Source organism: Miniopterus schreibersii (genome assembly GCF_964146895.1).
Source record: "Miniopterus schreibersii genome assembly, chromosome: 3".
NCBI lineage: Eukaryota > Metazoa > Chordata > Mammalia > Chiroptera > Miniopteridae > Miniopterus > Miniopterus schreibersii.
In genome coordinates, this window is record NC_138103.1 from 56,717,993 (window position 1) to 56,745,308 (window position 27,316).

General features: G+C 38.4%; 1 protein-coding gene across 1 annotated transcript in view; it reads right to left on the bottom strand.

Annotated features, from left to right (window-relative positions):
• ADGRV1 (adhesion G protein-coupled receptor V1) overlaps positions 1-27,316 on the bottom strand; it is a 425,471-nt gene that overhangs the window by 237,970 nt on the left and 160,185 nt on the right. Inside the window, exons 65-77 of the mRNA XM_081133843.1 lie at positions 25,856-26,004; positions 24,959-25,160; positions 23,596-23,815; positions 21,129-21,368; positions 19,452-19,601; positions 17,930-18,403; positions 14,950-15,093; positions 14,291-14,465; positions 13,526-13,661; positions 10,749-11,773; positions 9,038-9,155; positions 8,048-8,219; positions 2,668-2,910 (exon numbers count right to left, since the gene is read on the bottom strand). Coding sequence (XP_080989969.1) covers positions 2,668-2,910; positions 8,048-8,219; positions 9,038-9,155; positions 10,749-11,773; positions 13,526-13,661; positions 14,291-14,465; positions 14,950-15,093; positions 17,930-18,403; positions 19,452-19,601; positions 21,129-21,368; positions 23,596-23,815; positions 24,959-25,160; positions 25,856-26,004 — 3,448 coding nt within the window. The remainder of the gene's footprint in view (positions 1-2,667; positions 2,911-8,047; positions 8,220-9,037; positions 9,156-10,748; positions 11,774-13,525; positions 13,662-14,290; positions 14,466-14,949; positions 15,094-17,929; positions 18,404-19,451; positions 19,602-21,128; positions 21,369-23,595; positions 23,816-24,958; positions 25,161-25,855; positions 26,005-27,316) is intronic.

Below are 27,316 nucleotides of genomic sequence, written 5' to 3' on the forward strand. Positions count from 1 at the left end.
AGAAGCACAAAGCAACTTAAAAGAAACAATGGAAATCGATGTAGAAGTAGCCTTTGACTGGAATAGGCAATGTGAGAGTAAGGAGGAAAGGCATGCTCCTTCCTGCACTGTGTGCTTTGGGCTAGGACACACATACATAAATGAAAGGGTTTAAACTGGTTTTCAAATTTGGGAAAGCCATAGGCCTGCTGACTTTAATGATAACTGGAATGAGTGATATTTTCATTATCTCAAAACTTTATATCCTTTGCTTTTTTTATCACAAATATGTGGATATAAATGAACTAATGCTAAGACCATAGTATTTATGTCCTGGGAATGCTGACCTACCACAGGGTATGTATACTACTGTTTTAACTATGGTATGAAAATCTATTCAAAGAAGTAAAATAAAGATTGATATCATTGTAACAGACTAGCAACTTGGTCCATAATTATTTTCCCATTCTGGCCAGCTACTGGAAAATAGGATAGTATGTCTTTGTCTTCTAGTAATATGCCTAGCATTCAGAGAGAGAAAATGCAGGGGGAATGACACAATAGACCACAGAAGTGAAACTTTATTTCTAATTTTTCAAATTAAATTTTTTATTTTGAGATATTTGTAGATTCACATGCAGTTATAAGAAGTAATAGAGCCTGGCCGGGCGTGGCTCAGCAGTTGAGCATCGACCTAGGACCTAGGAGATAGCAGATCTATTCCCAGTCAGGGCACATGCCCAGGTTGTGGGCTCGATGCCCAGTTGGGGGCGTGCCAGAGGCAGACAATGAATGACGATTTTCTCATCATTGATGTTTCTCTCTCTCTCTCTCTCTCTCTCTCTCCCTTCCTCTATCTGAAATCAATAAAGATATATTAAAAAAAAAAGAAGTAATAGAGTGATCTCCTGCACCCTTTACTCAATAGCACTCATTGGTAACATTTTGTATAACTTTACTAGATCACAACCAGGATACTGACATTGATACAGTCAAGATGGAGAACATTTCCATCCCCACAGGGACCCTTTCATGCTTCCATTGTGTTATAAAAATGGGATGAGTTACATGCTAGTGGCAGTATGTGTTTTGCATGGAATCATTTATGAAGAATTCAGAAAGAATGCACATAAATATGATAGAGATATTGGCATTAAGATTCTTATTTTGGCAACTTCAATTCCCTTCTCATCTGAGTGTATGAACTAGGTTAAAGTGTGCCTCAAATCTTTATCATCTGCTCTTCATCTCCAGCTTCCTTCTTTCAGTCTACAAAGTAGTGAGCCTGTGGTGATATGTTTCATGGGAGATGAATAATAATGAAGCCCATGTTTTTCTCATTTCTCTCCCTTCATCAAATGCTAAAAAAAAAAACAAAAAAACCCAAAACTAAAATCTCCCTACTATGAATCATTTTTTTTTGGTGTTCATACCACTTCAGAGCTATTTATAATGGAGATAATTTCTAGATTCTCATATGATAGAGTTCTGTCTTCTTGTCTGCCAAGCCTCGGACTCTGTCATAAAAACAAGCTTTTCTGGCAGGCAGCTTCCAGGATAGCTTACTGCCCAGAGTTCTGGTCCCTACCTCCCATCCCTGACTCATGTGATTGCTACAGCACATCGATGCACAGATGTTCTATGTATTTGAGCAGCCCAATAGTGACATAACTAAGCACATACTAAACAGCACTTTGTTAAAAAACAAAACAAGCCCAGCTGGCGTGGCTCAGTGGTTGAGCATCGACCTATGATGCAGGAGATTGAGGTTCAATTCCTGGTCAGGGCACATGCCTGGGTTAAGGGCTCAATCCCCAGTTGGGGGCGTGCAGGAAGCAGCTGATCAATGACTCTCATCACTGATGTTTCTACTTCTCTCTCTCCCTCTCCCTTCCTCTCTCTAAAATCAATAAAGATATATTAAAACAAAACAAAACAAAAAACTTTGAGGCCTAAAGAGCCTCAAGGTTTGGAATATTTCACACAGGGGAAATAGTGGCACTGTCCAAAATGAGAGGACAGCGTCCAATCCCCACAATCGTTCTTTAAGCAGAGTAGGTAACACTTTTGTTTTAATTCAGTAGAATTTTGCTGCTAAAACAAACTTTAAAAAGTAATGCTGGAATGGTGTATGGTGTTGCCTGGCCCAATCCCAGGATCCCATCACTTCATGTTACAAAGTATTGCTCTTCTGAGACCCTGGAAACCTACCTGCTCCCTCTATTTCACCTGATGTCACCTAATAGGATGGATGTGAAGAGGAGCAGTAAGACCACATGAACTCATGGATTTAAAGAAACATAAAGATCAGTCAGTGTTTGAAGTTCTGGAGAAGATTTTCAACTAGTTCAAATATAAACAACAAAGACCCTTACTTTTTGTTTATAGTCTCATACAGTTACATTGTGAAGAAATTTTAACTCTCTAAAGATCTTATAAAACAGATCTATGCAAGACAGTTTGCATTGCACAACCAACTTTTTCAAAAGAAAGAAAATTACAAAAGACTATCATTTCAAAAAACATGATCTAAGTGAAAAATCAAACTGTTTCAGGGATGAAGCTTAATGTAATAAATGTTAGGATCAAATCATAAGAAAATAATGTATTGATTAGTCTCCATTTCATTATACATGCTATAGTTAAGAAGAAAACCTTAATGTATGCTAACATATATCCCATGCTTACCTGGGTACTGAAGTTAACAGACACTGTTAGTCCTGTCCCTGAATCTCTGGACACCTGCAAACTGATTAAAGTGGACTTTTTATGAGCCACTGGCAGCCGAGAACCCACAGAAAAAAACACGAGGCTCTGAGGTTCAGCTCTCTGTAAGAATTTAATCTGTGCAAATCTGGCACTATTGTTTATTGCTGCCCCAGCAGTTACTTCATACAGTTCCACAAAAAAATACGTTTCAACTTGTGGCATCTGATAATGAAAAAAAGAAAAAAAAGAATGATTATTAATATTTTTCTATTTTAGATAATTCTGATGTAAGAATTAGTGCTATTCACATACATAACTATAGAAAAAATGTTTAGAAATATTTAGAAATACAGTCTATAATTCCAGAATTAAAGTCTTCTGTTAGATTACCATGGAATTTACTGTTTTGGACTTTCTTTCAGAAACACAATTATTCTCTGGTAAGCTTCTTACTTTAAAATTGTCAGGAGACAATCCATGTGTATTTCAATATGCAAAAGGATCAATAAAATGTATTCATACAATGAAATGCTATTTAACAGTTAAAAGAAGTAAAGTATTTCAATACTTTTCAATATGGATGGATCTGAAAACACACTGAGTAGGAAAAAAAATCAAGTTTCATGATGACATGTATAACATGATACAGTAAATGTAAAGCTGAAAATTACATAAAGCTTACTACATATCATTAATGGATACATATTTATTTAAATACTTAAAAACTAAAATGCCATGACTAGTTGGCTCTGGTGGAGGGGTTGGGTTGGGGACAGGGCAGGACAATGTCACTGCGGATAGAGGAAAAAAGAGTGCTTCAACTTTGTCAGTAAGGTTTTAAACAGTTAACCATAAATGTGACCCAGTGTTGATAATAGTCAATTTGGTAATTTTATTTATTTTCCAAAATTCAGAATTATAAATTTAAATTAGTTTATTGATTATAGTTTGCTCATGTTTCACCTTGGTTTTTTCTCAATAATCTCAAATTATTTATTTTCTAAAGCCTGCATTCAATATTATAACATACCATCAATCACCTGTTTTTACTTATTTTCTCTTACACAATAATCTAAACATTTTATCTACGTTGTTAGCTTCCTGTCATAACTCAAATAAGCTAAACTGATGCATTTTCAACTGCATTTGACATTGTCTAATTTGATATAATGCATCATTTTTATTTATCAGCAAGGGCCTCATTCATTTGTTTTGTGATAGTTTTAATGAGACTTATGTCATTTGTCACGAAACAATACAATAAACTCTTTAGTATTATCCAACAGTAAGTCGTATCTTAGTCACACTATAAATGAACTTAACTTCCTTTTATAATCTGAAGACGTATGTTTAACTTTTCTATGGCACATATCACTCTTTACAATTCAACATCAGTAAACATTGAAATATGGAGGTAAATATACTCTTCCCACTTTTGAGAAACAAATCTGGCAAATATATTAAACTAAAACACTAGGAAAGTATAGGTACCTTTATTTAAGAACTGTCATCCCCTAATGGCCCAGTAAGTTTAAATTCACAATAGTTTCATTGAACTAAAGATTTCAGCTTTGCATTATTTTATTTTTCAGCATATTACATTACAACATAGACTCTTATCTTTATTTTCCAATAAAATGCTTCTTCTCATTGCGATGATGATTAGAACATTATTTATAACCACTTAGAGTCACAAGAAAATGTAACAATCTAAATAAGGAACCATCTAAAACTGAACTGTGTACGATGGATGCCAACACATAATCTGACTACAGACAAAAGGACTCTTCCAGTCTTGCAAAGAAACACACTATTCAAACAATATGTCTGAAATATATTGGGAAACCAAAACTCACAGATCATATCTGAACTTTTCTAGACTTAAATATGACAGGAGACCTCACAAGAACCTATTTCATGTGTAACTACCTTTCCTAGCAAGCTCCTTTCCTCATTAGGTCAGAAGCATTCCAGAATGATCTTTTACCCAACTAAAACAGAATATAATTTTTCCTGGGTCCCTATTTGCTCAGTAGCAGTCAGTCTAAGTAATAACAAAACAATATCTTAATTACTTAAATATTTTAAAAAATATTTGCAACAGATGCTTAAATAATCTATTTAGTTTAAACAGATTTTGTGGAATATGCTTCTTTTAAAATCCTCACCAGAGGACACTCTGAGTATGTGCCATGACTGGGAATGAAACCTGTGGTGGGACAATGCTCCAACCAACGGAGCCACACCAGCCAGGGCCTAACAGCACTATTATTAACTCCATCAAACCTGAAAGACTCAGGATGGCTATGTAACTTAACTAATGTCATCCAGCTAATTAGTGCAAGAGCTGAGATTTGAACCTAGGTCTTCTATCATCAGAGCCCAAACTCTTAAATACCATATTACCTCCTGGAATAAGTTCAATATCCTTTGATAAAAAATAAAAAGATGGTTATTAGATCAAAAGTCAAGGAATAGTTAGTTGCGCTGCTCTGCTGGGACCTCCAAATAATCTCTCAAAGTTTACTACAGCAGAGCATGGCTGCAGAACTAGTTTCATTTATAACTCTAGGTATCAGTTTATCAGATATAAAAAGAAGAATTTGAACCGGAGGAGCAATATGTTTCCTTCCAGTCAAAAAATGTAATTTGTTAAAATGCATATTAGAAACTCATAGTACTTTTAAAAAATATATTTTTCCGCCCAGCCAGGTGTGGCTCAATGGTTGAGTGTCAACCTAGGATCCAGGAGATCGGTGTTCAATTCCTGGTCAGGGCACATGCCCGGGTTGCGGCCTGCAGCTGATCAATGACTCTCTCACCATTGATGTTTCTATCTCTCTCTCTCCCTCTCCTTTCCTCTCTCTGAAATCAATAAAGATATATTTAAAATATATATTTATTTATTTATTTATTCCCCCCCCCCATTCTTCTGGGAATATAATCTTCCCTCTTTTTAAAATTCCTCTTACTGAAACTGGAATATGTATTACTCTTGCCTACACCTTTTCTTTTAACAGCTGAGAAGACAATGAGAGCAAAATGCCCTGAAAATTAGCTGCAGGATAAAACTCAGCTCTGTGAATAGAAAAATCATTAGAAAGAGAAATCAGAGGTGAGACCAAATTCTTTCTCTTGCCTAAATGAAACTACTTAGATACAGGCTCAGTAGCATTTCCTGTGTTAGAAAAAAAAGATATACACAGTTAGCATACTCTGTACTGCTTACTTACTGTAATTTCTTTTTTTTAAAAATTTTGTTTTTGTTTAAAATATTACAGATGTCCCTTTCTCTCCCCCAATGACCCATTCCACCCCATCCCATCCCCTTCCCCAGTCCCTCTCCCCACCATTGTCCGTGTCCTTGGGTTGTGCATATATGTATATAAATTCTTTGGTTACTCTCTCCCCCTCCACCCACCCACCCTCCTCCATCCCTCTGACATTCATCAGACTCATCTATGCTTCCATGTCATTGAATCTGTTCTGTTCATCAGTTTATTAAGTTCTTTAGATTCCACATATAAGCGAGATCATGTGATGTTTGTCTTTCTCTGCCTGGCTTATTTCACTTAGCATAATATTCTCCAGGTCCATCCATACTGTCCCAAAGGGTACGAGATTCTTCTTCTTTACAGCTGCGTAGTATTCCGTGGTGTAAATGTCCCACAGCTTTTTTATACTTACTATATTTTCTTAAAACTTAATTTCAGTTCTTCCTTTTCAGTGCGATAGAAGTATCAGTAGCTAATGAAACTGCCACTCAAGAAAAGTAATATATAGTAATATGATATGTTAAATTAGAAAAAAAATCAATGGGAAGTCAATATTTTAAAAACTTACTTCCTAACTCTACCACTATTATCAAGGTTGTCCACAGCAGCACCTCTGCCAACCATTAACTCTTATGCATATCTCTAGTGCTTAGATTAAGACCTCTAAAATTCTTTCTGATGAAAAAATCAAGTGTTTGGACAGTAGTTGATTGGATGGCTTAGCTCAGGAAAAGTCAGACTGGCTGTGGAATATGTTATTGCTATAAAGCAAATAAGCTTCCAGAGATTTTTAAAGCAAAATGAAAAGAAAATTACAAGCTTACTAGGACTTTCAGTGACATGACATGACTATATGAACAGCAAAAAGAAAATCATTTGATAAGTAATTAAAATTAGTTGAATTTGAGACTTTAAAAAAATTGTGTATAGTGGACCTGCACAGTTCAAACCTGTGCTGTTCAAGAGAAAAAAAAAGAGAGAACTAATGGGCCTGGGCAACAGTGTGGTGATTGTGGTGGGTGGGGAGTGGAGAGGGGGTGGAGGTGGAAGAGGGCACAGAGGGGACAAATGATGATGGAAAAAATAAAATTAAAAAATTCAACTGTAGTTTTGATCCGTACTTGGGAATCTGGATGTGGAGGGCAGACTTAAGTTAGAAGTGAATTTCCCACGTCAAGGGTAGCTGGTACCCCTTCCCCCAGCATTGTTCAGGGTCAACTGCAATTGCATTGTGTGTGCTTTTCCTGCTGTTTTAAGTGTCTGGCATGTACCAAAGAAGCTATGATACTTTTGAACATGCATAATATTATGACCAGCTTTTTAATTAAGTATCTCAGTTTAACTAAGTAGTAGACAAACAGCAAATACTGAGTGCTCCTTAGGTATTAAAGTATCACAGAACAGTCTTTTTTTTTTTTAAACAAAAGCTACATTTGATTACTAAATGATTAAAGCTCTGCAAGGCAATCAGTGACCAATATCATCTGAGTAATGCAGATTCCTTTGGAAAGAGGGGGGAATGCCTGTCTCCTGAGTGCCATGTGCAACATGAACCAAGAGAATTTATCCAAAGGCTCACCAAGCTGGCCTCTCTGCCTCTTAAGTAGATCAAAACTGAACTTTCTAACTATAGATGGAGAATGAGAGAACTTTCATTCTATAATGCAATCTATAGATATGATATGATGCAATCTATAGATATAATATAGACAAAACACTAAACATTCAGAGTAATCAGAGATAATTGGCTGAAAATGACTCAAGGGATCATTCACACAATGAGCAGGCAGGCCAGGACGAATCTTGAAAATGACAAGAAACAGAAACAAAGAAAACTGAAATATAACTGACATATAACATGTATTAAAGTGTACAAGAATGAGCTTATTTATAAAAATTCTCTAATGAAATCAATTCTAAGTCTGGAGTCTGTCACCAGCAAAGAGAGTTAGACAGTATGGCTAGATGAGACACAAAGGCTCTCCACATGACCAATGAGCACATTTCAATAAAGTGGCTTTAAAATACTAATTCTAAAGCAATAAGATTAGGAATTGACAACACTATGCCTCATCACGTCTTACCTTCCCAGGTTTGAGCTCCAAGGTGATGGAGCACTTTGTCTGACCAGCTGTACAGGTTGTGGTCCCTGACACAGACAGAAGTTCATCCCTCAGGTTCACACCATCTTTCTGGAGCACAGTGGCTGTTTTGTTAAATGTGACTCGCCAGAAGACCTTGACATCTTCAAAGGCCCTAGGAACAGAGCAAAACCTATGCACATGCAGTAACAGAGAGCATTACCCCTGTGTTTAAGGCAGAAGGTTATCGCTGTGCCTAAGTGGACCTCTTCATCCGAAGCACTCACTTTACATGGCAGTCTATGATCACACTCAGTTCAACACGGAATAAGTATTCATTGAACTACTGCATATCAGGAATGCGAAAACAAATAATATTTTTCTGCCAATTATGCCTACTATGTACCAGGAATATGAAAAGAAAAATAATAGAGAACTTCTGCCTTCAAGTAAACATTTCTCATTTGTCTTTTAACAAGAATTCTTCTAAAGGAAAAGCAGTATTGCTAAAAATGATTGTTATAAAAGTAAAGAGTAAGAGATGACCTCCATTTTCAGAGATTATTTAGCCCCAAATGGAAAAGGTAATAAATATATGTATGTGTGAGTGCATATATGCATACCTAGTGCATGTATATGATGAGTATTCAGAAGGTGTGTACTACACAATATTAAATTGCAAGCAAAATTGTGGGATAAACTGAAGTCTCCTTAACAATAAATGCTTGTGCATGCAGAGTGACCAGACAATAGTAAATGTGAAGTGGTAACTTACATTATCTCTACTGCATGAAGTACAACACGTTCAAGGTAGCCCTAAGTCATGCTCATAAACCAGTGTGTTAAATCACAGACTGAGAACTACAGCATCTGAGCACTGACGTACCAACTACCACACGACCTTCTATCAACATTTGATCCTACCTTTACCATTTTAAGAATTCAAATACAGACATACAGCCTATTACATCTTTCACACAGATACAAACATACCTGTTTGGCTGCCTCGTGACAGTAAGATGCAGTCTGTTCCTACTAGCGCCTTCACCCAGCTCGAGCCCACTCTGGGACCCCTCACTGAATCCTATGATACCATTTTGAAGATCATTTCCTGAAAAGAAAAATGCAGGGTTATAGTATCCTTACGACTTTAAAAGATCTCCAATACTTCACAAATCTTTCCAGTTCAGATGGTATAAAAATGAACAATTCACTAGTGAGTGGGAGGAGCTACAATTTGTAAAGATCTTTACTAAAAATAGGCTAGAATAAAAATGATGACATCAAAGTGGCTAACACTTTGAGAACAGAGGACCTGAAGGAAGAAAACATTCAATTCTACTTCCCATCCTGAGATCCATGCTCATCTCCAATGAGACTCTACTTTATATCTCAAAGTCCTGGACATTTGAAATATGTTTATTGTCTAAAGTCAGTATATTCTCATAGAATATAAGTTCTACCAGAGCAGCAATACTGTATCTACTGCTGCATCCCCAGTACAACGAATGGTGGCCAGCACATTGTAAGTGCTCAGTAAATATTTATTAAATAAATGAGCTCCATTTAACTGATTTACCTTCCTAGAAGAGAGCTGACCAAAAGACCATTTATGTTACACATTCAGTTATTTGCCCCAGAGAAAAACAGAACTATTAAGGAACTCCTGAGTAACTCTGGGTAAAAGAAACTCCTCTGAGCAACACTGGAAGTTGCAGGCACCCTTGTACCACAAAATTGTGTTTAAAGTAGAAAAAATGTAGAGTTCGCACTACACTGAAATAGCGCACTATTTTCTCATGGTGTCATCTTAAACTCTAAAGCACTGTGTAAATCTTATAAACGTTTGTATAAAAGAGTAGAGTAGACAAGAATCATGAGATGGTCTTCTCAGTACTCTAATTAGGATAAAGTATTGACAAGATGAGCTAACCCACTTAAAGAAACATAGTATGGCCCTAGCCAGTTTGGCTCAGTGGTTAGAGTGTTGGCCCTAGAACTGAAGGTCCCAGGTTTGATTCTGGCCGAAGGCATGTACCTCGGTTGCAGGCTCGGTGTCCGACCCCAGTTGGGGTGCATGCAGGAGGCAACCAATCGATGTCTCTCTCTCACATCAATGTCTCTCTCTCACATCAATGTTTCTCTCTCTCTCCCTTTCACTCTCTCTGCAAGCAATGGAAAAAACATTCTCAGGTGAGGATTAAAAAAAAAAGAGAAACAGAAATATAGTATGATTTCAGAGGAAAATTGCAAATTATCACCCTTTTTTATTTTTCAATTACAGGTTGCTCTCAATATTATTTTGTATTAGTTTCAGGTGTTCAGCAGAGAGGTTAGACAATCATATACTTTACAAAGTGTTTCCCCTGATATTTCCAGTGCCAACCTAGCACTATACATCGTTATCAAAATATTATTGACTATTTCCTCTACTGTATGTTAGATCCCCATGACTATTTCGTAGCTACAAACCTGTACTTCTTAATCCCTCCACCTCTTTCACCCAGTCACCTAACCCTCCTCCCCTCTGGCAACCACCAGTCCGCGCTCAGTGTCTGAGTCTCAGAAAATGATGTTTCAATGAATTACTATGAGTGATTCAAGTAATTCACCCTTTAAATTAAATTTAAGATAGAAATGATCTTATAAAAAATCCTGCACCACAAAATGGTACATTTTTATCTCCATCACTCCAAAGACACACCTGTAATAATGATCATGGCAAAAGCTGCGAATCCAGCGTCATCCTTTCCCTTCACAATCTGCGCTCCCCCCCGCGGGTCCGTGAGAAACACGTAGAAGAACTCCTGCCCCTCGGGCTCCTCATCATCCACAATTTTAACCAGCACGCTCCGTTCCCTCTGTCCATCTAGGAACGTGAGGGTGAGAGTCTGCTCTTCAAAGTCCTCTTCTTCAGCCGCCCAGGTGAGGTTGGCGAGCCCGCGGGGGTCGTGGAAGGGCAGTGCATCTGCACCCTCCTGAGCGGCTCTCCCCCCGTAAGTTGTGAGTGTCACACTGACGGTGCCCGCAGAGCCGCCCGCTCTCCGGATGAGGACCTCTGCAGAGCTCACCGTGCCGTTCCTCGGCTCCTCGCCAACGTAGACAACGGGCGGCCCGACGCTGAAGGTGCCGTGAATGGAAACCTGTGCGGTTCCAGGGGCCACCCCAGGTGCCCCAGGAGGGGGGACAAGTTTCTCAGGGATCACAGTCGCCCCGGTGACAATGGCGACCATTTGGGTTGGCTGCGGAGTGGCAGTTCCCTTGGTCATGTCGGGGTGTGTGGAGGAGTCAGTCCCTAAGGGAATGAGAGCTGTGTCATTATCCTGTATCGTGATCACTGCCACACTGAAGTCCAGGTTCAGGCGTGGTCTCCAACTCGTGTGTGTAAACCTTTGCAATCCTTTAATTTCTACTGAAGTTAGGTTAATGTAAAAAAATTCTTCTATCTCAGGAAGCTGGTCATTAATAATGATTATTTCAAAATTAACCTCGGCTTGGAATTTTTGAAAAAGCAGCTCCCCATTCTGAACGGGCTCAAAATCTTCCAGGGGCTTTGCGCTTCCTGCAGTTGTCTGATAGGAAACTTTAATAAGATGGCCGTGGAACCCAAAGAGCCTTTGTACCTGTAATCTGATCATCTGCGTATCCTCTGACACTATGATATGTCTTGAACTAGGGGAAAATTGAAAGACTCCCATTGGTTCAATTTCAGCAACGGTGAAACCTGACCTGGAAAAAAAGCCATAAAAGAATTGATGAAAATAGAAATATCACTGCAGAGATTCATCTTTCACAGATTTAAGATGCTGCTCATGAGGGCATCTTAAAAATGACATGCCCTTTCAAATTCCATAAAACTCTACTTACTTACTGATGAATATATCAGAGCACAAGAAATTTTAGAACAGGAGCTGCTCTCACCGGTGAGGGGACCTAACATGTTTGAGCAAAGTGCAGAGCTCAGAGGTCTCTGTTCTGTCTCTCCAGTCACCCCAGCGCAGCTCTCTAAAGGGTCTGAAACATCAGGCTCTCTGTTATGATCAGTACACAGGAAACCAAAGCTTCTTAGAGTATTCTGGATGTCAGCCAGGTTTCTTATCTACCAAATAGAAATAGTTGCCCCTACTAGATGCAAAATCCTTGTTTCTTCCAACTGGATTATAATGGGACTATTCTCTCACACAAATGTTACTAGAATTTTATATGTGAATTGGAAGAAACATCCACGATTAAGTGATTAATCCTTAGCTTTATCCCATGGAGTTTTGTTAGGAGTTAGTAGTTATGTCAGAGGTACTGGTAGTCCATCAGCCTAATCCAGAAAACAGGCATATTTTCCTTGGCTAACAGTTATTTATTTTTAATCTAAATTTGAATGCCTTTCAGGAGGACACCCTAGAGACCATCACTCTTTATGGTAAAGCACTGATAACTCAACACATAGCGCAATGTTAAGAGCTCAGACAATGGCCAGAAAGACCGGATTCAAATCATGGCCCCAACCATTATTACCTGTGTGACTCCAGGTATATTACATAATCTGTCTGTGACTCACTCTCTTTTTCTGTAAAATGGGACTGACAATAGTATCTATGTCCTATGGCTGCTATTAAGAATGAGTTAAACACATATCATCCTTAAAGTAATGCCTGGCCTGGGGCAAGCACTATAAAACCGTTAACTATTACTGTTGGTGTGAAATGCATTTGAATCTGTTACCCTGAAATACATTCTGTGGCCAAATACTTTTGAAATGACATATGTAAACTTAAAGCCATATTTGATGCTGCCAGCCAGTCAGTATTTCCCACACATAAACATGTACACAAACACACTAGGACGCTCACTGATTTTGCTCACACATTTCCCCCATTTTCCAAATAAGTAAGTAAACTGAAGAACAGAAAGATCAAATAACTTTCCCCAAGTCACACAGCAAGTAAGTGTCAGGGCCAGGACTATATCCATGAGTCTGCTCTAAGGTGTGCCCTCTGTTGTTCCAATCAAGCCCATCCCAGGTATGAGAAAAGTAAATTGCTTTGGGCTTAAACATATTTACCTGCAAATATTCTGATTTAAATTAAACTCAAAAGAGCCATTGGCCTAAGTCATACTATTACCCTACTGTGACGTCTTCTTCTTACTCTGAATCCCTTGGAGAAAGCAGGTTATTTCCAGCTACTTCTCAAAAGACAGCCCCTTTCAAAATAAGTGGCTTTGCCATTGTGTTTCTTATTGGAGATGCTACCCCAGGCCAGCATTCTTGAATTAGAGGTCATGCTGAACTCTCTTGGAGGCAAAGAGTGGTGGTGACGGTGAAAGCCAGCCTCCCTCCGCGGCACCTTCGGCATGTAGGCCATACATTACTCTGCACCAAAACTGGTTTTGCATCTGTTTCAGGGAAAGTGATCCTTGTGGTGTTTTGTTTTTTGTTTTTGTTTCAATTGATAAATTCCAGATTATTCCTCAGAGACGTCTTACCTAAGTTCGGCCCCACCAGGGGCACTGCTCTGCACTCCTGAGAGGTGAACGACAAAGGCCTCCGGCTGACCAGGGCTGGGAAATGTCCACAGCAAGACGCCTTGACTTTGTTCTCCGTGGGAAAATGAAAGGCTCCCTGAAAAAAAACGTGGAGGGGAAGTAGGGCATCATTTCTGAGTTCTTAAATTGGGACTCAACCCTTAAAAATGTTGTGAAATACTTCCTTTTCCAAAATTCTATGACAGTCTACAAAAAGCAAAACATTTTAAAAATGGGGAAAGAGGGAAATAAACTTACAGCAAATTCCCTAAACTATACGAACTTTGCTTTCAGTCCCTGTCTACTCTGCCTGGTAGGGGCCAAACCCTCTAGCATCTGCGTCTCAGTGACCCTCATAGAGCTAATGGTATAATTGAAAAATAGACTAAGTAACAGTTGCTCTACTGGCAAATATTCAGGTGAACATGTAAATGGACACAAAGGTGTGACTTTTCATTACTGTATGGTTGAAATTAAGTGTTTAAAACTACTTTTAACAAACTCCTGAAGCATAAACAGTCTGCTCTATTTCCAGGTGAGGTATGAAATTTTTAATTTGACTGAATAAACTTTCTCTCATCCTCCCGAAGCAGCCTTTGCAATTCTGATCCCGTAAAAACGGGAATGCTATATTACAAAACAAACAGCTCATTTTCCCAGAGGGAGGATGAACCTGGAAAATTAGTGGCAATTACACACTTCCATGTTTTAAAAGCTACAACTCACCCAGTTTTGGGGTCATGTTGCCAACAACCATGAATTCAGGGCCTTCTAACCCAGGGGCATATCCAGCCACCCAGGCAACCATGAGGGAGCCATAGGTGCCTCTCCGAGAAATCACGACTTGGCTTGTTCCAGCAGTGATGTCCGTGAGGGAAAAAGCAGTTGACTCAAATCCAACCTGAGGGAAAACATGCCGAAAATACTTTATTTCTCTCTATAGGTTCTTGTTTTCCAGAGAGTAGGTTAAAAGTCAACTTCCTTTTTGTTTACACAATATATTTTCCTGTTTTAAAATATGTTCAATTAAAGAGTAATGTTTAAGAAATGATATCTGAGACTTGGAAATGTATTCCATTTTATAATTCTGATGGGAGGGTTACTTAGATGTAAGGAAATAGTGAATCTTAAGAAATTCTGTCTGGAGGGGGAGAGAGTAACCAAAGAACTTATATGCAGATATGCACAACCCAAGGTCACAGACAATGGTGGGAAGAGGGACTGGGGCAGGGGGTGGGGTGGGGTGGAATGGGTCACTGGGGAGAAAAAGGGACATTTGTAATATTTTGAACAACAAAAGAAGAAATTCTGTCTGAATCTTAGTCCTTCCTATAAAAGCTGCCCTCTTGTGGTTCCCAGATAGCACCACACGCAGGGCCAATTACCTGAGAATTGGCAGCTTTCTCAGGGACAGGAAGGACAGCGGCTTTTGCTTCCTGCAGAATTGTTGGCATGCCATAGGAGCGTCCACCAACAAGCATCACAGTCACCAGTTGCAAGGTGAAATTGGAGCCCAGTGAGAGGAAGACCTACAGACAAAGGGTACCAATGACTTTTTTAGTAGTGAAAAATAATTTATAGAGAAAAATACTGACATTGGTATAAGTTATTAGCACACTGCCTCAGGATACATTTCTATCAGTTTCATGAATCTATGCCCTTTCCTCTGTGTTATAAAACAAATCACTGTTATGGAGACTGTAGGGTGAGGAGTGATAGTAATACAGGATAAAAAACACAAAAGTGCAAATTCTCCATGTGTTCCCAAATGGCATCAGGAATGATGAGACTCACGAGCAGCAGTATTATTAGCGATAGAATCAGGTGCTACCGGAATGGAAAGAACTCACAGGTAAACAGTGTCAGCTCCTAAAACCAGCATAACTCAATTTCCTTCTCTTCCTTGATAGTAACTAGTAACTCTAATATTTACTCAAAATGGATAATAACTTAGGTGTACTTATTATTTGAATATTTGACAAATAATTACTAACACCATGTATTAAATATCAATTTTCAAAGTTTTAGAATCCAACAAAGTAGGGGAATCTTCAATTTTAAAATTGATGTTACTTTAAAATATATATATATATATATATATGAAATATACATATTCCCACAGAAATATTGTTGTTGATAATGGATTAGCCTCCATTACCCCCTTAACCTGAAATATTACTAAAAATTTTGTACATCTTGATTGAAGGAAAAAACAACCATGTACTTAAAGATAATGTACTTAAACATATATCACCCTTCCAAATGTGCAAAATATGTACCATACTGGTTTCAAATGCTGTGCAACATGAGGGTAACAGGTGTCTCATTCATATAATCAATCTCCATTTTTGTCAAAATAACATTCACTGAACATAAATCATGGGTCAAGTGCTAAGGAAACAGAAATAAATCAGCGTCCTGATTGCAATCATTTGTCTCCCACCTCTCTGCTAAGGATAGGCCCCTTCTTCCTTATGCAGTTCACTGGCTGGGCAGCTAAGGGTTTTTTATCCCTAATTCCTGAAGAATGAAGGGCCAGGCTCCGTCCTTTGTGCCTCCCCACCCGGCTCCTCTCTTCTTGAGCCCAGCCAGCACACAGTCTTGTGTGACTCAGCAAATCCCCAGGGTACAGTAATTGAACCTTAAAGTTTAACAGTAGTAACAGCAAACTTGAGGAAAAGCTGGTTTCCCTACAGAAGAAAAGCAAGGGGATTAATTTGCAAAGGAACTTGGGGGTTTTTAGGAGTGGTCGTGTTCTGCAGGGTGTGCTTCCACTGCTAAACTTAGTGGAATACAAACAGGAAACTGCTTCATTTTTCTCCTATTACTGCTTTGTGGGGTTTCTTTCCACTACCTGTTCACAATGTTGTGGGTAAATCTCTAAGCTTTCTGTCATTTTCAAGAAGGTAAAGGCCAAACCTATATCAATCAAAACTTCCATCACGCATCAGTTAAAGCTCTCCTGCTTATCCCAGTTTGTTTGATTCACAGTCCAGGCTCTGCAGTGGGAAAGGAGTCACGGTGTGATGTTTCAACACTCCTTCAGTCCCCTTAGGCCTTTCCACTGATCTCCTGGCACATTCAAGGTTTGGGACAGTAGAGGGTTGCTCTGAGAGAGAATGACAAAATCTTGCCTCGCTGCTGTAGTCCTTTCTTGCCTAACATTGGCCGACCACTATCCTTCCATGAAGACAGTCACTCCAATTCTCAACCTTTCATGGAACTGATGTGGGAGTTCCTCAAAGACCTCAGAATTCCACTCCTCACCATTCCTCCAGAGACAATGACCTTTTTTAGATTCTTTCTGAGCTTCACACTCCACCCCACAGATTGTTCTCAAGACTGTTCTAATCTGGCTACCCTCTGGGGCAGCCTTTCTCAACTGTGTCATAATTAATTCCCAGTGCCATAGTGCATCCCACGTATCAAATAAATAAATTTCTTTCCTATGCACAGAGAATGATACTAGCTACGTACCATCCTCGGAAGGGGTAAGACAGAGTCACTCAAATCACTTTCCGTGGTTTAGACTACAAAGGCCGCCGAGGTGTCTACTAGACTCACAGGAAATCCACGCATTCTTATCACTCTCACCCCAAATGTTTGCCTGAGCAGTCCACTGCCTTCTCTCTTTTTTACCATCACAGAGAGTCAGAGCCAATTTCCTATGTTCCAGATTTGCAAGGAGAGAAGCAGGTACCAGTTTCTGTGTTCGTGGAGCTCCTCCAAACTCCAGGGAGCAAGTCAGTCCCACAGGAAAGCCTAGATTCCTCCCCTTCAACAAGTATCCTGTGTGTGTATGTGCACACATGTGTGTGCGTGTGTATGTGCACACATGTGTGTGCATGCATGTCAGTGGTGGGGTGTATATGTATAATAGTGGGGCGTATATGTATAGCAGTTGAAATAATTTCTGGAACTTTGTAAATATTAAATAAGTGCCTGCCACTATCTCGACCAAGGGTGGGGAATGTCTGGCCCATGGGGCCGAAATCATTTGGTCTGGCTCTGCCAAGGCAACTGCAGGCAGAACTTGAAATTCAATAAATCTAGGAGCTTTTTTCATAGCTAAATTTTAAGTTGATAATTTTGTATGGCCTGAGAATGATGTTATAAATATCCAAATAGCCCTTGGCAGAAAGAAGGTTCCCCACCCCCATCCTAGACAAAAATACTTCATCTCCATATTCACATATAATCTGCAAAAACTTCACCCTGTGTATTATCCAATAATTACTATGCATTTTCCAAGGCATTCTTCATGGTTATATTTAAATATCTGAATAAGATTTAAACTGGTGATGAGGTAAGCCAGGGCTCTCACTGAAGAAGTTTGATTGGAATGATCAGGAAACTGCTACACACCTGACTCCTTACTGGCACCGCGTCCACTTTATAGCCAGCACCGTCTTTGACCACCAGCTGCCTCTCTGCAGTCTCTGTAACAACTGGCTGCTCCTTATGATCAGATGATATTCGATACCCAACAGCCACATCTCCGAAGGTTCCGGCAAGCCTGGTCACGTTAATTTGGATGAATCTATTGAGGTCCTGCCCAACAAGCACTGACTGGCGATCTGCATACAGAGCGAACACTCCATGTGGGTCATCATTTGCAGAAACAGAGAACTGCGTGATGCATTTTTCCGGATCCAGTCCTGCTCCTCCCTCTACAGAAACAAGCTGGATCACATAGGCTTCCTCTATCTCGGGTATGTCATCTGGTAGCAAATGAACATCAAAGCTCACTGCACGCTCTCCGTCAGCAATGGTGAAAAATCCTTTTGTAGAGAGAAAGTCTCCAGTAATATCAAACTGACTACTTATTTCCCAGTAAACCTAAAATAAAAGGGAAAAAAAAATCCAACGATGTTATATAATTCAGTAAATTGAATCAAAGTCCTTTAAATTATGTTTTCCTTTCTAATATACAAAAAGGAAATATTAATTGTGCATCATTATATTCAGAGTCTCCAAGCAGTTAGTTTAGAAAATATAGAGGAGTGACATTTGAATCATGAAAGTATATTAACTCTTTCAGGCTGTCGTACACAATTTGCAGGGCAAGACTACAAAAATCTCATTTTACCTACTTCTAAAATAATAGCAAATTCAAGAGATAAAGAGGAGCAAGTTTACTTTAAAATGCCAGTAACTACAAATACATTCCATATTGAACCACAGACAATGTTTAAAGGTAAAAAGTGAATAGATAATCTAATGCTTTACATCAGAATTAGTTGTTGTTTGTTTTTTAACTATAAGGGAATATCTATTAGATTTCTTAGAATCAAGAATTATTTTCCAAGAATTTCTGGCCTCCAAACCATGAAGCTTCAACTGAACAAGTACCAGTTACAGGTAAAGCAGTAACTTCATAGAGAAATTTCACCAAATATGTTTCTCTAGAAAAGAAGCAATCTAGATCAGTTAAACAAATATCCTGATGATTTAAAGGGCATCCTCGAATGTTCTATATCAATGAACACACAGATCTAACCTCTTAAAAATCAGTTGCTAAATGAAAAAAAAATTATATTGAGAAATAAAGTCCTGGAGAATACATTAAGCAATTTACAAAAATCAGAAATTTAAGTAGGAAAAGCTTCATGTTACAGCAAACAAGAAAATACAAAATAGTTTAGTTATACTCTTCATGACTAAATGTGAGGAAGACCTTTTTAATCTAATTGTAACAGAATGTAGGGAGGCTGCTAAGGTTGATGCTGGCTGGAGAGCCTAGAATTAGTTCTCAGCTTCTGTGAAAATTCATGTCACTTCAGTTTATGAAAACCTTTAACCAGAACAACACCGTTTCTCTGTCCCTCTCAACCACATTTGTTAAGCAAATTGTTACTCTACTTAAAAATAAACTGAAAAATGATACCTTAATCTCTCCAAAACTGCCCTTGACTCTTCTGACAAAAAAAGTGATGATTAGGGGCCCTTCCAGAGCTGATGGCTCCAAATAGGTCTTCACAGTTAAAGACTCAGGAGCGAACTGAACCACTCCATTGGGATCACCAAACTTCTGAATCTAAAAAACAGAAACAGAGTGGAGTGAATAACATATATAACAACTATGAATGAAAATACAGTGTCCAGTTTGTCAATCAATACACAGAGAGCTGAAGAAATGGAAGAAACATAGAGATAAAACTGAAATATAATTATCTAGCTATCTTCTTTATTACACTGACTGTTACCTATAACAAGTAAGTTCTTATTCCCCAAGGATAATGGGATAAGTGTCCAGAAAACTGCAATTTGTAGAATCTCAAAAGGATAGTACTTTGATGCCTCAATTTAGGTTTATTTGCCTTATGTTTGTTTTACTTAACCAGTTAATTTCTGCTAACTTCTCTCTACTGGTTACAATACAAGGTGGCGGGAGGCAAAAGGCCCTGTGATGCTTAGTTGCATGTGTCAGTTTATAGATTATGATACCCAGTTGCTTGGTCAAACACTAATCTAGATGTTGCTGTGAAGGTTATTTTGTAGATGTGATTAATATTTACAATCAGTTGACTTTAAGTAAAGGAGATTGTCCTCGATAATGTGTGTGGGTGTCAACCAATCAGTTTAAGGCCTCAGGAGCAAATACTGAGGTTCCAGGAGAAAGCATTCTGCCTCAAAACTTCAATCAGAAACCCTGTGTGAGTTTCCAGCCTCCTGGCTGACCCACAAAATCCAATCTCAAGACCGTAACTTCAACTCTTGCCTGGGTTTTCTGCCTGCTGACTGCCTGCTTGTCATTTAATTTTCTGCCAGTTTAAACTGGGAAAAGAGCTGGCTTGTTCAGATTCTGCCATACTCTGTTTCGTAATCCTTTATGGTAGTGTGTGAAATACGGCCTCTGTCAAGACTGTGAACCTCTTTACCCCCCAAAATTTCTATGTAAGAAAACCCAGAGCTTGGTGAGCTTGTTGATTCCCACAATCAATCAATCAAGCATTCTCTCTCCCTCTCCCTTTCCTTCCCTCCCTCCCTCTCTGTTTCTCTGGAAAAATATGACTGATACAGACCCAAGTCAAGAGTATTTTCCAAACTTGAAAGAAGATGTCCACTTCTCTGCATTGTTTTCAGTAATCTTTGTCCAAGCATTTTCTGTCCCAGTGGACTGGGTGGATCATACCAAATACAATGAATTCTAATCTAATCCAATACATCGTTGTGCTAGTTGAACAAGTATCATTCTTTCTTCACACAATCTGGCTCATAACTAGTTAACAATTTTTATGTACTTTGATGACAAAGATATCAAATGTATAGGATGAGATCACAAAAACCTCCTTCCTAAAAGTGGCAAAGCAAATATTCCCAAAACACCAAATTTTCTTAAAGAGTGTAAAATAAGTATTTCTTGCTATATTAAAGTCTTCTTAGAACTGATACCAATAATCAGGCTATTTAAGAAACTAATATAACAGCTATAGGAATTATTATGACTTCATTTTATTTTATAACTTTCAATTCATCATAAGCCTGTAGAGTTTCAACAAATGTAAATGCATATTCTGATAACTCCATTAAAAATTCTGTGGGAAAATAAAGTCATACTTACAGTTAATGTAACAGCTTTAGCCCTGGAATCTAACTTAGCTTCTCCTTTCACAAGTTTAAGTTTAATAATAAAAGTCTTTTCAACTTCAATTTCTTCGTGAGGATAGACTGTGAGAATTATGGTTCTCACTCCACCTTCTCCCTCTCCAAAATGCAAGGAGCCGCTCACGGGGTCTGCAATGTCTCTGTTCTGTGGTGGTAAGGCGTCCTGAGAATTGGGTCCCACTATCTCCCAGTTCACCTGTAGAGTGTGTGTGTTTATTAAATAGAGATGATCAGTTTTAAACCAAGAATCACTTTGCAGGATATGTAGTGTTAGAAAAAAGTACACATATATATGAAAATTATTCTAGAATAATTTTCCAGCAAATTCCTATGTTATCAACTCCATTTTTTAAACAACACTATTTACAAATATAAACTGTATAACTATAGAATATAGTTTTCATGAATGACAATGCCTAATAAGAAAAGGGAAATGTGAATGAATACCTGGTCATTTCTCATCACCACAGGATAACAAAAATATAGAAGTACATGTTTAAAATAGGTATATTAGAGAAATGTAAAAAATTTTAAATATACAAGTACAACACTGTCTTGCTGTGTGCACAGGTTCTGTCAATCCAAACCTATTTGAATAATGAAGCCATGTGAAAAGTCTGCTGGGTGCGCAACTTCTTCTAAATATACTGAAATAAATCCCTAGTATAAAATGAACAAATTTTCATAACTTGTTATAAGAAACAAAGTTTCTATATTATAATAAAGGCATTTTTTAAAGTCTCTATAATTTAAAATTGTATGCTTTTCAATATCCTCGAAGAAAGAACACTGGGCACTCTTCTTTGCTTCTTTTATCTTCCATCAGCACTGTAAACAACTCCTTGTCCTTAAAATACTGTGTCCTGTCTCTCTTGACTTATGTGATGCTCACAAGATACCTGCCTTCCTAGTTTTCCTCTCCCTTTCCTTCTCAATCTTCTTTGCTGGCTCTCCTTCCTCAGGCCTCTAAATGCTGGGAGCCTGGGGGGCTCAGGTGTGTATCCTTCACATCTCTTTCTACACTCCTTAGTCCACACAGTTTCAAATGCCCGCATCTGCGTGAACCCCTTCCCTGTCTGCACCCCTAACCCCAACCTGCACTTGCGCACCCCCTGCCTACCTGGCCCCTCCAGTGGGAGGCCTCATGGCTATCTCAAATGCACATGGCCAAAACAGAGCTCCTGACCTCCCCCAGGCTTCTGCATTTCAGTAGGGAGCACTGTAATATAACCAGTGCTCAACGTAACATTCTAGCGGTTACCCTCCACTCTTCTCTTTTCCTCAGTCTCCACTAGCCCAATGAGTTCTTCTTCCAAAACACATTCAGTGTCTATTCACTTCCGACTCCACCCCTGTCTGAGCTGATGGCTTTACCCCGGACAGTAGAGGGCAAGAGCCTCTTCACTGCCCATCCTGCTTCTCACCTGGCCTCTTGACAGTCTATCTTCCTCACAACTGTCCTAAGTGAGCTGTTTAAAATGACAACCCAGTGACATCGACATTAGTGCCTTGGTGAAAACTTTCTAATGGCAAACTATTTGTACTTGGCATAAAAATCCTTAACCTGTTTTAAGGGGTTCTCTGTGATCAAACACCTACTGAGCCTGCTGAGCTATCCTGTGCTGGGACCCCAGCACCTCCGGCCCCCACAACATGGACCTCTCCGGACCTCAAACAGCCAGGCTTGCAGACCTACACTGGCTTCCCCTTTCCCTAACCACGTATCCCTCAAACCATGACACGACCACCCGTTTCTCATCACCCAGCCTTCAGTTTAAAGATCATCCTCACCATCCAATCTAGAGTAACAGCAGGTCACTCTCGACGGTGTCTCCTGATTTCACATTCCTGCAAAGCACTTAGTGTTACCAGATCATCTTCCTTTCACTTATTTATCATTCTAAAAGCTTTACGAGAACAGAGACAAGGTCTGTCTTGTTCACCAGTGTTTTCAGTGCCCACAACAGGATCTGGCACACAGAAGGCCCTCAACAAATACTTGCTGAATTAATGCATGCTACCAGAATCTGCCATTTAATTTCTCACTTGCTCTCGAGTTCCCTGAGGACAGCCATATGCTGAGGACAGACAGCTTATGCCTCATACATTTTTATGTGTTTCACAGGACTTAGAAGCTATGTTACACCTTTAGGTAATTAATAAATTGTATTGATTGTGAATAAATAAATGAATATATTTGAGGAATAAGAAAATCCAACACCAAACTCAACTATCAAAAATTATTTTTGGTTGCAGGCTCGATCCGCAGTCGGGACATGCAGAAGGCAGCCGATCAATGACAACTCTCATCATTGATGTGTGTGTGTCTCTCTCTCTCTCCCCCCCTTCCTCTCTCTGAAATCAATAAAGATATATATATATATTTTAAATTATTTTTAAAACCATGGGAATGATAACTCTACCTGAATCTCTCCTAGGAGTCCTCCAGTCCGCTCCAGCACCAAGGGTAAAATCATTGTGGAATTGGGATTAGGAAGAGAAATTCTGCTTTGATTGAGAAATCTCACAACGCCAAAGGGAGAGTCACTCTTGGCAATCATGATTCTGCTCACTAGGTGGCGCCCAAGCACCGCTCCGCCAGTAGCTCCAACGAGCAGAATTTCAATGGGCTCCGCAAATTCACTGCATAGCAAGGAGCAATTCTGTGAGTCTAAATACATCAAAATGCTTCTAAAATCCAAATAACTAGTCATTTTCCTAATTGGTCATACATATGCAAGGCACAGTAGTCACACACCAAGTGGGAAGAAGAAGGGGCTCAGCTAAAGTCATAAACGATCAATTTCAATATTACATAACCTGGGCTTGTTATTAGACGTTTTTCTCTTTATAATTGCTTAATGCATTAAAGAAGTGAATTGCAGAATGTTTCTACATTCTGATTAGACTTTTCAAATCTAAAATAATAAAAATTATTATTTATGTATTCAAAAAAAAGTAATAAACATTCACAATGGTCTCCAAATCCCTTTTCTCTGCCCCAGAGCATCACGTCTCCCCACCCCCCAATTTATCACTTGTTTCTCAATGGCCAAGTGTCTAATCTAAAATGCTATTATCAGTGCAAAACATAGGTAAGGACTGGAACACAATATTCATGTTTTATGTATGCCCATATTATAGTAGTCACCCAATATTTGTGGTTTCGCTCTTTCTGGTTCAGCAATGAAGTGCGATTCAAAAATATTAAATGAAAAATTCCAGAAATAAACAATTCATAAGTTTTAAATTTTATGCCATTCTAAATAGCGTGATGAAATCTCCCACTGACCCGCTCCATCCCAACCAGGACATGAATCATCCCCTTGTCTAGTGTATGTATAAGCTACCCACCTTTAGTCAATTAGTAGTCATCTGTGTTATCAGATTGACTGTCTCAATATCACAGTGTTTTGTTCAAGTAAACCTTATAGTAGCTTATGCTATGTCACAATGCCTACATATTCACTCCACCTCATCTCATCACATAGGCACTGTGTCATCTCACATCATCGCAAGAACAGTAAGTAGAGTAAGATTAAGATATATTATTACAGTATATTGTTACAATTGTTCTATTTTATCATTATTGTTGCTAATCTCTTACTGTGCCTAATTTATAAATTAAATTCTATCATAGGTATGTATAGAAAAAAAACAGAGTATATATAGGGTTCAGTACTATCTGCAGTTTTAGGATACTGGAGGTATACATGAGGGGAAACTTAGCCTTATCCCCTGCAGATAAGGGGGAATACTGTATTTTTCTTATCACTAAATTGTTACCTTTCATGGTCATCAATGATGGAGACATTTATAAAACTTAAGCTCTGCCCATGCTGAAATGTGACTGAGTCACCATGCAGTATATAATTGATGCCACCAGGAGCCGCAGAGGAGCTCTGAGAGAGGAACTCAGCTGTCACACGGCCATACGCTCCATGCAGCCTCACCACTGGAATCACGATCGTCCCGACACCTTCCTCCACTGTAACAGCATTTGTAATTAACTGGTATGTCAGACTAAGCAACTAACTTTTATAAGATTCAATCAAATTAAGCATGACAATTAAGTATAATGGTGGGGTGAAAGTACTCAATGTTTCCATAGCTCACTTATCGCTTTAAAAAAATGATTGGTGAAAATTTCATGACTTATTTTTTAGGAGGAATATAGTCTATCACAAGTTGAAAGTTCTAGTGAACAGTATAAGTTAGAATTTAAATAACCTACATAATCATCAGCATAAGCATTCCTCCCCTATGTGCCACATAGGAATGAACGACGCTTTACTAGAAAGTGAATATTCACTGATTTCTAATCACAAAGAAAATTAAGCATTGCATAAGTTAAAAATATATTCATAAAAGTGTTTTAAATATGAATATTTCAATAGTTCTAAGGTTAAACATAATTTTTCTAAATTGCTTTGTTCCTAACCATTCAGCTTTGGCACACATAAGTAAAGTTCAAGATTGCCCAAAGGTAACTCAAAATATAATTTTAAAATAGATGTATGAGTATATAAAGGCATATACATATAAAGGTGTACACACACAAACACACACATACACACCAAACAGAAAATTTAGGTATGAGAATTCAAACTGATAATGTCGAGCTCAGGTACTCTGTAATTCCGAAAGTGGTGGCAAATTTATAAATAAGGTTACTGAACCTACCTTCAAAGGCGGTATACCTTGGGTCAAATTCAATGATGCCCTCTGCATTATCGTTTTTCATGATTACGATCTGGACAATGGAGATGTTCCCTATTTCAGGAGGCTGATCTACTTGAAGTCCATTTTCTTGGATGGTAAAATCATACCCTCTTGCAAAATCATAAAAAAATAAAATAAAATGAGTACATCACTTCCTACCACGAATTGAATGGTCCTCTTAGCTCCTATAACTTAGTCCTATTAAGCATTTTAATACTTTTTTAAATTCCCAGCACTAAAATACTCTTTTTTTTCCCACCCTGAAATGCTGTTTAAAACAGATTTCTGTGTTGCTCGCAATTATCACTGCCTGCATGAAACCAAAGCTAATATAAAGTTATTAAACTGAGGCAATGGGAGATAACAAAAATATAAGGAAATTAGGAAGAAGTTGTCGTAAAATGAAACTCTGGGGCTAGGAATGTACTGCTGAACACACACTAGAGTAATGGACGAAAATGGGAATGTACATTAAACTGCAGCGCACGCAAAGACAGAAACCAGCTGGGCTGGACATTCTCAGGGTTAGGCTGAGACAGTTACTTCAAAGGAATAATGAGTGTTAATGCACCAAAAAAATTTCAAGCTAAACCTTCAAGATTCAAGAAAATATTTTAATATCTGTAGAAAACAATTACAACCAATGCCTCTGTTCTTTAATATAGAAGGTAGTTTATTTGTCTAATGACATTTATGCAAAAGAGGTTTTCTTTTTTTACATATTGATATTATTCCCAGTAAAGAAAAGTTTTGACTTCTGGAGTTTTATATCACTTTAATCCCTAAAGCTAAAAATGGCACTAAACCATTGTAGTCCTGCCTTCAATTTCCAATCTCTATTTACCTGGTATTTTTACCCCACCTAGTTTCCAAAAGTTGAAGGCTGGTTAATAAGATTATACATAAGGCAAAATTAGAAAAAAGGGAATTAAAGTATTAAATGTTATCAGTTGTCTGAGATGCACTGCAGATAAGCAGTACATTTTCTACCAATACTTTCCTAGGTTTATAATACTTTTCTTTTCAGATCAAAGGAAGACTAGAAATTTACCTGTTAGAAAAAACTTGTTTCTCAGAATTAAACAAGTAGAAATTGCTTTTTTTAAAGGGTAGTAGAGAAAGGGCAAACGTTTTAAGTCCTACTCAGTCAATCACACTGATACAATCTCACTTAATGAGCTACTTTTACCAAATTTCACCTATATAAATAGTCAGTGATCAGCTCAAATTTTAACACCTTTCATTAGAGTACAAATTCATTCCCATCGCCAGACATGGAATCATCTCTGGAAAATTTAAGATCTGAAGTATATGCAAGCCCACAATATTTTTTTCCGAGTGGAATGACATACACTCCACCCAAGTCACTTAGTGAAATATTTCAGTTTAAAAAAAGCTTGGAAAGCATGGCATTTATATAAC